Source organism: Dipteris shenzhenensis, chromosome 15 (assembly GCF_047967505.1).
Source record: "Dipteris shenzhenensis isolate YYH24624 ecotype China chromosome 15, Dip_SZ_1.0, whole genome shotgun sequence".
In the NCBI taxonomy this organism is placed as follows: Eukaryota; Viridiplantae; Streptophyta; class Polypodiopsida; order Gleicheniales; family Dipteridaceae; genus Dipteris; species Dipteris shenzhenensis.
The window spans coordinates 25,007,257-25,022,907 of record NC_141610.1 but is presented as its reverse complement, the minus strand read 5'-3'; the positions used below and the strand labels follow the sequence as shown (position 1 = coordinate 25,022,907).

At 40.0% G+C, this 15,651-nt stretch overlaps 1 protein-coding gene across 2 annotated transcripts; it reads right to left on the bottom strand.

Annotated features, from left to right (window-relative positions):
* Window positions 1-10,331: 10,331 nt before the first annotated feature.
* On the bottom strand, window positions 10,332-14,060 carry LOC147893586 (glutamine synthetase nodule isozyme-like). Of its 2 annotated transcripts, XM_087386687.1 has the most exons (15): window positions 13,956-14,060; window positions 13,819-13,925; window positions 13,403-13,442; window positions 13,205-13,308; window positions 13,061-13,109; window positions 12,851-12,957; window positions 12,684-12,771; window positions 12,446-12,574; window positions 12,261-12,335; window positions 11,928-11,981; window positions 11,779-11,816; window positions 11,402-11,561; window positions 11,086-11,146; window positions 10,890-10,987; window positions 10,333-10,683 (listed from the first exon to the last, which is right to left on the bottom strand). In XM_087386687.1, exons 2-14 carry the CDS (start codon window positions 13,884-13,886, stop codon window positions 10,896-10,898), a joined length of 1,065 nt encoding a protein of 354 aa, XP_087242813.1. In that variant the 5' UTR covers window positions 13,887-13,925; window positions 13,956-14,060; the 3' UTR covers window positions 10,333-10,683; window positions 10,890-10,895. The 2 variants fall into 2 exon arrangements, with proteins under 2 accessions (XP_087242814.1, XP_087242813.1); XM_087386688.1 differs by lacking the exon at window positions 13,956-14,060 and having other exon boundaries at window positions 10,332-10,683; window positions 13,819-13,886.
* Window positions 14,061-15,651: the final 1,591 nt, after the last annotated feature.

Here is a 15,651-nt window from a genome sequence, read left to right as displayed (position 1 = left end):
CAAGATTTTGGAGAAAACTCGACTTTTTAAAGAAAAGCACCTATTCTAGGCGTTTAAAGCAGGCCCAATTTTTAGAAAGAATATGCTATCTAGTTAGCTAGCCTAGTTTATAAATTAAGGGCCTCTAGGTGCCCTATTGTATGGAGAATTGACCCAGACTTTGCTTTCACATGAGCCACCTTATACAAAGAGATTTCTATTGCAATAAAGACCTTTAGGGGGTCCAACCCTTACTTCTCTCGATGGGCAGTTCGAGTGCTGATGTAGCCTCAGGCTCTGGTGCCAATCTTTCCTCAGGTTTGGGTGCCAATCTTGCCTTGAGCTCTGGTTGCTGCTGTTGTTGGAGAGATATTGGTTGCAGTTGTGCACCGAGCTGTAGCATCTCTTGGGGTAATGTCACAATCCCGACCTCCAGAATAGGTATTTCTTCTAAGGCAACTGCACTTATCAATGTGATAGTAGGAGAAGTTGGTGACGGCTCCCATAGTGGTGAGAAGGGTATGTCCAACTCCTCAATTGGTCCCTAGTGATGTGTTCTTATTCTCTCGCCTCCTCCCCCATCCAATCTCTCTACTTTGATTTAGCTAATAGGTTCATCATTGAGTTTCTAATGCACTGCCTAAAGTTTCTAGCCTTCACTTCAGGCGAGGTTTACCCCCATTTGCAAATTGCTCTAAAGTGTTGTTATCCATCCTTCTTACTACGATTGAAGTTTCCACCCCGTTCTAGACTTGTTTCCAAGGTGCAAATTGACTCTAGTAGCCGCGGTTGGTTCCAAGAGATGAGCTTATGGTGCAGTTAAGGTTTCAAAAAATGTCTTCACATTGGAAAGATTTTTAATGCTGAGCATTATCTACATATGCCTATACGACATCCGTTGATTGATTTTGTGAGAAAATGTTTTGGCATTGGCATGCGCTTTTCACTTTGTTGATATCTGACTTGAGTTCAAGTTGAACAAACACTGAGCACCTTTCAAAATTCTTCTACATTTTTATTAAAGAATAAAATGATGCGTACGCACTTTCTTCGTACATAGGAATGTGGATCAACTATGTGGTCAATAGTGTGAAGAATTGGAATGTCAATTCTTTTTCTTCAAGATTTGATTGAGTTTGCTATAGCATATTTGAATGCAAGTTTACTGAGGACTCCATCTCATTTTTTGACTTTCCAACTGTTCTTCTTGTTGATTTTAAAAATTGAAAATATCTTTGTTGATTGGTTGTGAAGACTATGCTTCTACAATTGTTGAAATAGAAATCATTTTTCTTGATGATGTATGCATGAATGTGTTGATTGAATTGCTTGATTTTGTATCAAAATAACTAAGGGTTTCCATGTCTAAAAAGTGATTCCACTATGTGGTCGAGTTGGGGCTTGTTAAGAGCTTCATCTTGAAGCATTCAATACATACCAAGCAAAGCGATAAGACAGTTTGTGAGTTTGCAAGCATTGTAGTAGAAACATGCCTTTAGGACATCCTAAGAAAAGGGTGAGACAAAGGGGAGAAACTGCCTCTCCATGATATCCAGGCATAAGTAATGAATTTATCCCATATCACCCAGATCTATGGGGAGCAACTACAAATCAAAGTCACTCATAAATTTCATAAAGGAGGCTGCAAGACTGCCTTGCAGTTCACTGTTTCTATCATAACTTTTGATAAAAAAGTCTAATTGATGAACAGATAGAAGAATTGGATACATATTTGATAGCTGAGATTTTGTGGGTTCTTGACGCTATGGCGTGATTTGCCTTATTAGGCCCTTTTATTGCATTAAAATGGCCTGCGTTTCTATTAACAATGGAATTTTATAGTATTGATGCAATTCATCTTGGTGATTTGCCACTTTGCTTTGTCTATGGGATTGCACACTTGACGCAACTTCTTGATGCATGAGGTTTCTTCATTGATTATAATGTACTTTAGTAGTTTGCGGATAGATTTGGTGCAGTTTTTGGACAGCTTGCTATTGATTTTTGGAGATATCTTTGCATAATTTATTGGTTGCATTTTCTTTCATTTTTCCATGGCCAAGAAAAATTTTGATGCATTTATGGCTATTTTTCAAAATGAGGATAAGGTGGATGGTACAAACTACTAGCTATGGTCATTCATGGTGGTGAAAAATGTATTTGTTGGCATAGGTTTATGGGATTTAGTTTGGTGATGAGACTAGCCCAATTGTAGAGGCTATCAATGCTAACACTCCTGCATGTGGAGATGGGAGAGTTGCAGCCATGCTTGCAAGGCCTACACATGAGCAAAAAAGTGGGAAATGAGAGATGGTCAAGCTATGGCTATGATCATGCTATGCTACAAGAGGAATGTCATTACCCACATGAGCAAGACCACCAGGGATGCATGTGACACACTAGCACGCCTGTTTCATGTAAAAAACAAGGCCAAGATCATGTTCATGTGAAACAAGTTGTTCTAGGACACCACATGCTTGAGGATGATAGTGTCACGGATTATATTACAAAAAATTATGATTTGGTTGATCAGTTGGCTTCACTGGGTGAGGACATAGACAATAGGACATAAGTTTCCACGATGCTCTATAAAATTGGGCAGTCACTTTCTACGTTTGTGACAATGCTTGGTGTTATCGGGAGCTCAGAGAATAGTGATGTTGTGAGTTTTGATGAAAATTTTTTATGTTTCCCATGGCACGGGCAAAAAGCCTATGCAAGTATGTACAAAGGAAAAGGCAAGACATTTTTTGAAGGTTATAAGCTGAAATATGGGGATGGATGGCATAGTACCAAGAAGACTATAATTCCACGGATCCAGAGAGAAAGCAGGAACATGGCAAGAAATATGGGAATTGTGACCATTATGAGAAGTTGGGTCATTGGACCAATGAATACCATTAGAAGCTTGCAGAGGAGGGCAATTTATTTAAGTAAATGGAGCATGGAAAAAGACTTAGAACAAGAGGAAAGGCAATGCACATGTGTAATGCAACTGAGGACATGGACAAGACTATAGAGTCTATGCATCTCAGGATGATGAGACTTGCTCCACGTTTGCCTTTTAGACTTTGGATAGTGATACATGCATGGCTGTGTCCACATTTTTGTCTTAATACATTGACAATGGTGCTATGAAGCACATGACACAGTGTAGACATCTATTCTGCAATATGGATGTGGTCGATGATGACAGGATGAAAACATGCAATGTGCAAATGGACATTGGATACCTACTTTCCTTTAAGGCAAAGGTGAGGTTTTGTTGCCTCTCACGAATGGGAAACTTTTGACGTTGCATAATGTACTATACATACCCGATCTAAAGGAAAATTTGGTGTTTGTGAATCGTTTGATAAAGTCAAAGTTACCAGTATACTTTAAGAACATGGAGTGTCAACTACTAGATAGAGACATGAATCTTATCATAACGACATGTTTTAGCTTGAATTGAAGTCATTTGCCGACTCTATAGCAGTGACAGATGATGACATGATGTCATTATGGCATGCTCAGTTTGTTCATTTGCATTATGATGAGCTATTGTACATGTAGAAGCATGATATGGTTAGGGTTTCGATAAAATCCCATTGGTTTCTAAGCTTATGAGGATGACATGTGACAGATGCAGGAGAAGAAAGATGAAAATGGATCCCTACGTGTATTAAGGGAAAAGGTGAATTTTTGTTGCCTCTCATGTACAGGAAACTATTGACATTCCATAATCTACTATACGTACCGATCTGGAAAAAAGACTTGGTGTATGTGACGAGTTTGATGAAGTCAAAGATAGGGTATACTTTGAAAATATGGCCTGTCAACTGCTAGATAGAGGCATGAAGCTTATCATGACGGCATGTTTTGGCTTGTGTTGAAGTCATTTGTCGACTCTATGGCATGATAGATGATGATACGATGTCATTATGTCATGCACACCTAGTCCCTATAAAAGTTTGTTCTTTGTTAGTCACATCACTAAAAAAGATGAGAGAAGAGTTCAATGAGAAATGTGCCGATCTAATCAAAGGAGCCTAGAAAGGTGGTTGCACAAGCTACGGAGGAGGATGGACCATACAACAAGATCTTTGCTAGTTGAGAACCATGTCACTTGCAAGTTTGATGATACTAGCCCTGGAGTGCTCTTCGAGATATAGTGGATCGGCATGGTGCAAGGACTCAATGAGCTACATGCTTGCATGAAGGGTAACACTGTGAGCTATTCCCATGTTATAGCCAAGGCTCCACTAGAGTTAGTACAATTGCATTAGTGTGGACACATGTCTCTCTACTAGGCCAATTTTGGGCTATAGTATTTTCTTTACATTTATTGATGGCTTCAATAGAATGACATGGGTATATTGTATAGCAAATGTATCTTGCAACTTTGACAAGTTTCTTGAAAGGAATGCTAAAGTTGAGAAGAGTCATGCTTAAGAGTCTATAATGCCCTTAGATTTCATATCATTGATGTAGATTTTGACCAAGGCCACACCATGTTACTTGTAGCTAGCATTTACGTCAATAGTTTTCCAAAGGGGCCATAACACTATTTGTCAATAAAGTCCTCAAGTGTGTATACAACCTATAATGATAATACTTACATTTCTGATACACTTATCCAAACCTTACCGCAATCCCTTCGTCATGATCTTATAGACAAATGTTAGCCCTTGAAGTGGAGTCATTGATATTCATGAATATTTTATCACCAAATCCCTTTACTCCCTCCCAAGGAAAAAAATAGTCAGAAATTCACACTACGGTTTGTGATGAACTGTTGTTCATGCTCAACTAGGAATTGGGTCTTAGGCCCTCCTTCATTTTGAAAAATTGAAAGTTTAAAAAACTTGTTCTTTCAGTGATCTTATCCTGTGATCTAAAGAATGCTTAGTTGCTATATTTTGTTTATAATGAGCTTGACAATATGCTTCAATAAAACCTATGGCACAACTAATTCTTCTCCTTTTCCTCTTCCTTTCCATACAATCATGAAGTAGTATTGAAATCATGAGGTTGTTTCATTTTTAGATAGAACTTGAAAACATTTAATCACCATACAAGTCAAATAACATTTTGAAGAACAATTCATAAATACATTCAAAATATGACCCTACCCCCATCTCCCTTTCCTAAGTGCATCATAATAGATGATATGAGCTTTTGAGGTTAGTCATCCTTCTCAAAATTCGATAGTGGAATTTTGGAGATACATCTTGGGTCTTTCTGAATACAAGAAGGTGGTTTTTTTATACAAAAGGGACCTAGGACTTTGGAACCTTCTAGGGTATCTCTAAAAGCAATTTGTTGAAAAATTCAGACTTCTACACGCCTCAATAATTCTTCGCACCTCATTCTACGCTTCTACAAGTCTAGCACATAAGTCTTGTATCAATTCTGTAACATTAGTAGGTGACTATGCCCATCATGCTTGACTTGATAAAAATCATTGTTTTTAAAGACAAAACGAGGGCATTGCTTCAAAAGAGACAAAAAAGCTAAAAGACTTTGAGATATTAGTTAGTACCATTTCTCTAAATTTTCTCCTTGTAGAAGTAAACACCATCCATAGTAATCTAGCCTTCTACATAGACTCTCCCCAACAAAACCATACTAGTATGCCATTGATTAGATTGTACATGCCTCTTAAAAGGAGGCCCATCAAGCCTTCTTTGCATATTTACAAAGGCTTCCAACTTGAGAGTGCATTAGCCCTTAACTTCACGTTTGTCGTATATCAAGGAATGGCATGCATCTTTTGTCCACCATTCGTATCCTCCCATAGCAAATTTCTAAACTCTTAACTTATCCTAGTTAGGCTTGGAACAGCATTAGATGGGATCAAAGCATATATTGGACATGGAATTATAGATATGGAAGGTCATAGGTCATAGATATGTCCATAACAAGTCGCGTCTTTTCAGAACCGAGTAAGAGAGAAAGAGAGAAGATCAGTACTGAGTTATGAGATATATAAAGCAATCAATATATGCAATCAAGGAGTTTTACGATTCTCTTATCTTGTCCTTTCAATTTCATTGTCTTCTTTTTATGCATCTGAAGTATTAAATTAAAGGAAGAGTTTTAAGGTTGTCATGGTTAATCTAAAGTTTAAAGCCTGGAGAGTTGATCAGAATGTATGTTTTCTTGATGATCTCTAACATTTATCGAAGTCTTTTAAGCTAGCGATCCAACTGGGTTGTGGTCTTTAGGAATGAGCCTCTGACGCATAGTGGGTGTAGCTCCTCCTGGGTGTGAGGAGTTACAACCTTGAGCATTGTGGGTGTAAGAATCATGTTTGAGGAGGTGAAATGATAAGAATTAAGGGAGGCGATGCTCCAATACACCCATAATGGCTTTTTTCTCCTAATTTTGGGAAGATCATTGTTGCATTCAGTTTAGCTTGAGTTAAGCGGAAATTAGTATATTCAGTTTAGCTTGAGTTAAGCGGAAATTAGTATATTCGAAAGATTGAATTAAGTTATGGTTTCATTTTCATAAAGTCCAGATTGCTAGCAGCAATGGAAGGATGGTCGTCAATAAATTCAGCATGTTTGTAGAGGCTGCATTTGCAGTCAACCGTAAGAAACGACTATCAAGACAATTTTGGTGCGCATTTGTTTTGGGAAATCCCCTACCTGTGTATATTGTTGCTTTCGTGAACATGGGAAGGCTACAGAGCTCATCAATTTCCCTAAATAAAAGAAAACGGAATTATATTCAGTTGTGATTTTCGTGTGAAAATCAAAGCACAGCTTATAAAGCTATTACGCCATATTAAGTCCCGTTTTTCGCAAGAAAATCAAGACGTACCACGTAAAGCTACCACCTTGCCCGTGCAATCGTGGAGACGACAGCCACAACAAATCGCTTCTTGTTTGCACAAAAATAGAGACAAACATCATTCATAGAGCCTACGTATGTCACATTCCAAAGCCTATTGTTGATGTTCTCCTTTGGTGATGCATCACACCTCTCCAATCGGTCAAGTATGGTTTCCTGAGAGGTTGCAGTCCTTCGACAAATTTAGAGCTTCTATGAGCGGCCGTGGTAAATTGCCCATCAAGCTCATAATGTTGATTTGAAACACATGTTTTGACAAACCTAGTGGGTCTGCGAACAGCGAACAGATTTTAAGTTTTCGCCTTTAAGGGAAAATTGGACCTAGACACAAAATGTCTACATAGTGTCAACGTAATCAACCATACTCAATGGATAACCAGAATGGAAAATTGATCAACCAAGAACACATTGAGTTGTGACAAAATGTCTACATAGTGTCAACGTAATCAACCATACTCAATGGATAACCAAAATGGAAAATTGATCAACCAAGAACACATTGAGTTGTGTCAAGGTTACAAATTCTACGAGGGATTGGTTCGGAAGGTCAATGCATGATATAATTCAAACCAACTTAAATCATCAGAGGTTTGTTGCAAATATGAAGATCATGATACACTTATGATGGCTGCCATATCTCTTATCCCAATGGCAAACTTTAATATGTAAAGCATCTCCCTTGGGAGAGGCTTCATGAAGAAACGTGCCACATTCTCTAATGTGGGCACTTTACATCATCTCTACTTGTGTTGTATCAATTATCTCCCATACATAATGATAGTGAACATAGATGTGCTTCCTCCTTCCATGCAAAAATGGATTGTATGCTATAGCAATAGTAGTCTAGTTGTCACATAAGATGTATGACGCATGACCTTGCTCATGAAACATACCAATAAGCCTCCTGAGCCAAATGCATTCCTTTGTGCCTGTGAATAAAGCTTTGTACCTTGCTTCACATGAAGATGTAGGTTGCTTCTTACTAGTCTATGAAACTACTAAAGAACCAAGCAAGAAACAATACCCTATTGTTGATTTTCTATCGTTCTTATCTTCAGCCCAATCCTGGGGTGATCAACCCGAGAAAACATGTGCGAGCAAGCACATATTTAAAATACCCCTAAATTTACCAAGATCATCAATTATAGCAGCCCTACTAGTGACAATCTTCTTTGTGCTAGCTTCATAGAGCCTATATACCTTTCCATTTAGTACATATCCAAAAATGATGTCAAGAACACTTTATCATCAATCCTTTTTCTCCTTGATCAAGTACACGTATCCAACATTTGGTTTCTTCCCATATAGCACCACATATATGATGTTTTGTCTTGTAAGGCATCTATAGGACACTTATTTTGTGATATATGAAGTTTCACAATGGCTTCTACCCAAAAATTACTTGAAAGACCCTGAGCCATAGTCTTGGCCATCTATAGTAACATCCTATTCTTTCTTTTTGCAACACCGTTTTGCTATGGGCTATGAGACATCATCTTCTCATGCTTTATCCCCTTATCGCACATGAACTTTTGCATATCATTAGAGAGGTATCCCTCCCCTCTTTTTGATCTCAAATCTTTGAGCTTCTTTCCGGAATACCCAAGTGAACTTAGAGAAATCACCGATTAATGCCACAAAGTAATTTGATCCACCACTTGACATTGGCAATGGACCAACAACATTGCCGTGTTACTAACTGTAATATATTTCTAGCATTCACTTCTTGATCTAGCTTTGGGAATGGATGTCTATGCATCTTTCCTCTCATGCATCCATCACATTTCATGCTCATAAGATTAGAATCCAATGGGAGTAACCCCCTGACCATATCATGCTTCTACATGTATAACAATTCCACCATAATGCAAATGACACATAAAGGACAAGACATTAGATTTTCTTCTTCAATACCTTTCACTTAACACTTTTGTTAGTGACCAAATTTGGATTCATTACATTAAACTACCTCTTACTTCGACATGTGTTTCATAGTAGGCACCACTATCTACATATTGGTCATCAATGTTTTAAACTCTTAGTGGCTCATCTATTCCTTAGGCTTGTCTTATTTTTGTCTCTTCTTTTGGTCAACTACCTTCTTCCTACAATCCCTAGCTATGTGTCCAAGCATATCACAAGAGGAAAATTTACTTTCTTTTCGTATCTCCACCATCAACAAATTTGTCACCCTTGAGCTTCCCCTTCATTCCATCCCCATCATACATCTTCTCTCTTTGAACTTGTAACCAAATGGGCCCAAATTCCTCAAATGTACAAGCTTAGATTGCTCAACTGAAATTGTTGTCACAAGAATCTTGAAAGTTTGGGGAAGCATTCCTAAGATGAGCATGGCTAGTTGACTAGTGCTCCATTGCACCCCACCAAGAAGGGAACATCAAAGCAAACAAAATATTCATTTGAGACCATATTTATTTATACATCACACTAAAAAAAGTCATGTGATGCAAAAGGCAAGACCAAGTAAATTTTTGCACCCCGTCCCACAAAAAAGTCACAGAGGCAAGACTTAGTATGTTCTATGCACCCACACCCCAACCACACGAGACCATACTTATTCATCCATCATCTAGAAAAAAGTCACTAGATTCAAAGGACAGAGACCAAGTATGATCTCCAAAACTCACTCTATGACAACCTTTGGTACATAACATATGTGTTGCATTTGGGCTTCGGGAATGATGTTTAGAATGATTGCGTAAAGATGCTTTCTTTGCTTTATGCTATCTTGGTTAAGCTTCATAGCCCCATTAGATCAATCCTATGATTTTTTAAAAACATGGCACATTAAACCCTTGTTGCTTTTTGCCTCCACTAAGGTTCCAATATTCTAAACCAAAAGACGGTAAATTTCATCTAGAAGCCCATCAGACCTCAACCAAACAAATAGATTCAAAAATGAATAATCACAAAACTTTGCCGTCTCCTGCAAGCTTGCCTACCTCTAATTACACCTTTGCATACCAAGATTATTACAGTGTAGGGCTATAACACAACTTCAAAACTCCTTAGTCCACACTATCTCTACGAGAGCCAATGCTAACAAATTCCAAATTTTCTAATTTGACAATCCTCACATAAAATGGGAGCTACTTATTCCCTAGCAACTAATTACTTTCGAAAGTTTTAAGGCTTCACATCTTACAGCCAAGGATTCGCTGACCTTTAGCATTACAAGTCCATATTTTCATTGCTTTTCATTTTCAAAAAGGTCTCTTATTTCATTGTAGATTATGATTGGTTTGAACTTCATGCCTTCAATTCCCCCTTCCTCCTCGCATATATTTTTATATTTATATCTTTGTTCATTCATTCATTCATTCATGTCCATACATTTGTTCACTTTTCAAAGCTTTGAGGCCGCGCTCCATGGCCAACACGCAATCAAAAGCTTCAAAAGTACATGCTACCCTGAGATTCATTCAAATCACAAAGCCTTTTTCCATTGAAAATAAATAACAAAGCCTTAACAAGTAATGGAAAATCCCTATCAACGTCCACTACATTTTGAGCAAACAATAGCCTGTATTCTATATAGATATAAATAGGTACATTCCAATATCCACTCTCATTGTTATAAATTAAGAGAGAGAGAGAGTAAAGCCTCATTGTTATTAAAATAGAAAGATTCACATTTATTCCTTTTTCCACACCTCAAAAACGTCACAACTACATAAATTGATGAATAAGAATTGTGAATGGTTTCCTCCCATTGATAAGGATCTCGCATGCTTGTGAAATGAGGGCCTCTGAGCATGCATGCTTTCATGCATTGGGAGTTCATATTCTTCATGCGCTGGGAATTTTGCCAGCCACGTATCTACACCAAGTCACAAAAGGCAGCTGGAAAACAAACAAGCCAGGACCAACGTAAGTTGTAGCCTACGTTGACAAAACTAGTAACTTCCATGCAATGAAAATGTTCATATCAAAGAAGTCTCTCGTTTTTCCTTTTAAAACAAAACATAAAGGAAAAATGTTTGCAAGTTCGGTGCATTTAAGGAGCCTTGAAAATAGTGTAAACAGATCACTACTAGAGAAACACAAACCTTTCCTCAAGGCTTGAATAGGATGGTGGTACTAGCAATCATGGACGTGACAACATATGGATCCATATTGCTTGCTGGCCTTCTATCCTCAAAGTAACCTGGAGTCACACGGATGCACATTGTTGGAAACACAACACTTTACAGGCCCAGCAACCATCAATAATGACGAGTTACGAAACATTGACTAATCGTATACCTTTCCCATCACTCTCCGTGTCCCGACCAACACGGATAGAGGCACCACGATCTGCGACACCCTGACAAAACCAAAAGGCAGAGCAACAAATATAACAATGCCAAGCATGAAAGCCCAAGGAAAGAGACACACTGGCTTGGCAGGCAGTAGAACACCTACAGCAAATATAGCACTGTAGGATATGGGCATGAAATTTCAAGGATAGAGAGAAACGAGGAGATAGAGAGAAACGAGGAGCTCAAGATATGAATCCGAGTAACTGGTTTATTATCAATAAAACAAATTGGAACATGCTGGGGAAAAAAGAAAACCATACCCATGAGAAGGTGTTGATGTCGGCTGTCTCATGCCGACCAGTAAGTCTACGTTCATTGCCCTCCCCGTATGCAGCAATATGTTGCCGGTGCTTGATCCTCATCTTCTCTATTGCCTTCTTGATCACCTCATACCCACCTTCCTCTCTCATAGAGAGAGTGCTGAAATTCAGAACTATTCAATGAATAACAGAATGGAGCTCGCTATCAACTCCAAAAGAAATAGCATGGATTTGCAACTGAGGAACTATGGTGGTCTTAAGTTCTTTTATGGCCTTAGAAATGAGGATAAGGTATAAATCTCTGATTTCTAGAGTGAATTAATTTGCCAAAAGAGCTCTGCAGCCTTCAATATGCCTCACAGAAATACATTAATCACCTGTAATTGGTGTGACAGCCCGCCCCATTCCAATCCCCCTGCATTAACCAAAACAAACATCTGTGAAATAGCAGTTGCAGAGCAGCAAACACAACAGCTCTAGCCTTTGCTCAGTAACATGTATCATAATTTGGCAGCATATCCCCCACCTCAATGGGCTTGGGATCCAGTGACAAAACAACTCCTGCCAGCTCAGTGATTCGCTGCATTTAAATTCAAAAGTGGTCATTTAACAAGATGGTGTGCAGAGCTTGGAGTAAAGCCTTGTTCTACCGTTTCTAGTCTAATGTCACTAGCCATACTCTATCGCCATGACAGCATGCAAATGGCATCGAAAATATTCTAGTTAGCTGTGTGCACCAGTTTCCACTGATTCCAACATCTACGTAAGTCTTGAAGCTTATGCGTCCAAAGCATTTCTCCAATTCATCACACAAGCCAGTCTCTACGGTTTCTACCATTACAAAGGAACGTGTCCTTACCTCCAAAATATACCGGGCGCACCATAGCTGGTCCCCAGAAGAAATACCCAAGCACGGTCCAACTTGAAATTCCCACTGAAACCACAAGTTTTAAAATCCACTCCGCTTAAAATTAACCTAATGGCAGAGTCTAAAAGTTGGAACAAACCCTTTTGTTCAAAAGCGAATCCACATGGCTGCTATACCTGGCCAGGCATCACTTCGCCGTTGATACCGGATATCTGAATGCCTGCATATATACAGGCCTTATAGTGGGCATCGATGATATCCCGTCCCCATGCCTTGTCAGCCCCTACTCCACAATAGTAGGGGCCCTTGAATACAGAGCACAGTAAGAGCCAAAGATAAGCATGGTATCAGTATCAGGATGTGCCATGTATCAAACGTGTACAGAATGGCACGTTCATGCTAGACAAAACTTACTTGGGGACCAGGATAGCCGCCAGTTGGCCACCCGAGAGGCCACTTTACGTCCTTCTGAAGGAGAGTGAACTCCTGTTCGATGCCAAACCTGCCAATTGCACAGGATTTTCAAACGTCTCCTCCTGAACAAAACGCGTCAAAATTCCACTCATTCCTCGTTTGCTCACCATGGTTGCTCGGCTTCAACCTCCTTCTGAGCAAAGATTTTTGCCGCAGCAGCGCGTTTGTTTGTGGGAATGGGTTCCCCCTGGGGCGTGTAAGTATCGCAAATGACCTGCAATCATCGTATCGTTCAGGGCTGGGAACAGGAGCTGCAGCCAAACGCTGGGCAAAGCACACTACATTTGCGATTTGAGAGATCTATAGCCCCGACGTACCAGAATGTTGTCTCCCCCCCGGAAGGGATCCTTGAAGATCGCCTGAGGCCTGCCAGTCCAACCATCAGATCATGGGTTGTTTCCCCGCGACGAGGCAAAATGGAAGAAAGCATGATTTACGGTCGGAAAAACCCAAAAACTTACCATAGAATGACCTCACTATCTTTACCAGGAGCTTGCCCTGTCGAAGAGCCGTCATAGTTCCACTTAGGCAGATCCTTAGGACTATTGATGGGGGCCTTCACGGTCTGTTGAGAGAATCCGCGGAAAGATCAACATAAAAATCGAAGGGAAAGATAGACACTTTGCCAAATGAGCTAAAAGTGGAAAATCAATCATTACCCTTGCTTTGCTGCGAAGGTCAAGGCCAGATCCACCGATCCTGCACAACAGAGTTATGTCAGAAGAAGCACGTAAAAGCGTGCGCAAGTACGAAGACCAAAGCGAGCTCGACAATATGTACTACAAAAGTCGCAGCTTTTTTGACAGGGATCTCGAGCTTGCAAAACCGCATAAATCCCTATTCAACCGGACACAAACCCACGCGCCCCGCCCCACCCCCCCTTCTCCTCTCGACAGGGAGCTTCGGTCCATCAAAGCAAGTAGGGACTGAGGCAGAAGCTCGTAAGGCATACTGGGTGGGAGCATCTCTCTCTCTCTCTCTCTCTCTCTCTCTCTCTCTGTGGGTCTCCCATCTTGAGCTTCGCGATTCACTCTTCCCCTTGAAGACGAGCCTGGAGAGAGGGAGAGGGGCAAACCAGACGTATTCAGCGATGATGAAACCGGTGTGGGTGATGTCAAGGTTGAGGAGCTTGGAAAGAGACATGGTGGAAGGCTATGGGGGGAGGAGGAGGGAGCAAGGGCAAGAGCAAGAGCAAGAGCAAGAGCAAGAGCAGGGGATGAGGAAGAAGAGAAGGAGACGGGGATATAAACGAGGTGGCAGGGCTCTCTTCACTCTTTGTTGGGTTGGGCCTTGCCTCTTTGAAACTCCCTATGCTTCAATTTTAACTTATTATATTTCCTTCCTTTCCCTATCCTCTCACCTTGCTTTTTGTTGCCCTTTTTTTTTTCCTTCCTCGGATTTTACTTCCTACATCATACAACACAAGCTCACCCTGCTTTTTTGGCTTTTTGGTGCCCGTCGAAACTTGGAAGCCTTCTTGATGGCTCGGCTCGGCAGCTTGGAGAAGCAAGTATTTCATTTTGGTTTTCTTCTTATTGTTTTCTCCCCCCCCCCCCCTCTCTCTCTCTCTCTCTCTTCTTCTTCTTCTTCTTCTTCTCTCTCTCAACTTCGAGTCCAAGGTAGGCCTTTGTTCTCTCTCTCTCAGCTTCCAGGGGAGGCCTTTTGAATGTATTCAACTTGTTTTTCATTTAAAGCCTCTCTTCACCATCATACTTCCTCGGATTTTACTTGGAGGATTAACTCCTCCTATATAGGAGAATACACTATGTTTTCTCATATTTATATTAGTATTATAACATAACACAAAGGTATTCTTTTATTTATATTAGTATTATCTAACACAGGCTTTTGCAATGAGCTTTGGAAAGGCAAAACGAGCCCCCCCCCCCAAAAAAACGTGCATTAGTATTAGTAGGCATGGCCAAACATCCCAATCAACCTAAGCCTTGAGGAGTGCAAAATCTAAGCATTGTAGAGTACAGTCTACATAAGTCTCCAGAAGTAGCTCAAGGCAAAAGAATCCATAAGCTCTCTCCCCCTCTTTAAATCTCTCTCTCTCTCTCTCTCTCTCCCACTCTCCACATTCTTGTTGTCTCCATCTCACTCTCTCTCTCTCTCTCTCTCTCTAAGCTCTAAGGGAGGGGATTAGGAAGAGCAAGTGAAGATGGATAAAGAAGGCTAAGATGACCAAATTAATTGAGAATGAATGGGAGGGGGTCGCAATACACTAATTAATTAATTAATTAATTAATTAAAAGGACCGGAGGAGCGATTAGGAGCAATAGTATGTAGTATGTTGAGCTAGTAGTTAAAGGCTAATTTATAACTCATCTTTAGTTAATATGTTTTCGATCGTTTTCAAAGTGCACTAACAGAAATTTTTCCCAATCCCGCACTTCTTTTTGAAGGTTCATTTCTCTCTTACCCTTGTCCAGAAGGGCAAAAGCCAATCTTCAAATTTAGGAACTACTTGGTGGTCGCCAAGTCCAATAGCCTAACATGGATGAAAACGTGGCCAAAGATTACTCGTCTCCTTTACAAGTACAAGCTACCAAGCTCTTTCTTTGGAATGGCACACTTCAATTCTAGGAAACTAGACAACCCCCTACCTCACTAGCAAGCTTCAAACCTACATGTATCACACTGCCTCAACCATCTAAGTCAAGCTCATTTGCTAATGGCTATGGTTATAGAGGGTGGCTTCCAGTCATCTAAATAGCGACAATGGATGGCTATTTGATACACGAGGCAATTATTTGTCGTCATCTTTCCCCACATATCATAATGTTTGGTGAAAATGTAGTCTTCTTTCCCACAAAACCATTGACCTCAAGAGGTCACTTTTCTGTGGGGAAAAATGGGATAAAAAGGTGGAAAACAAAATTCCCCGTTTCCCACAAAACTACCG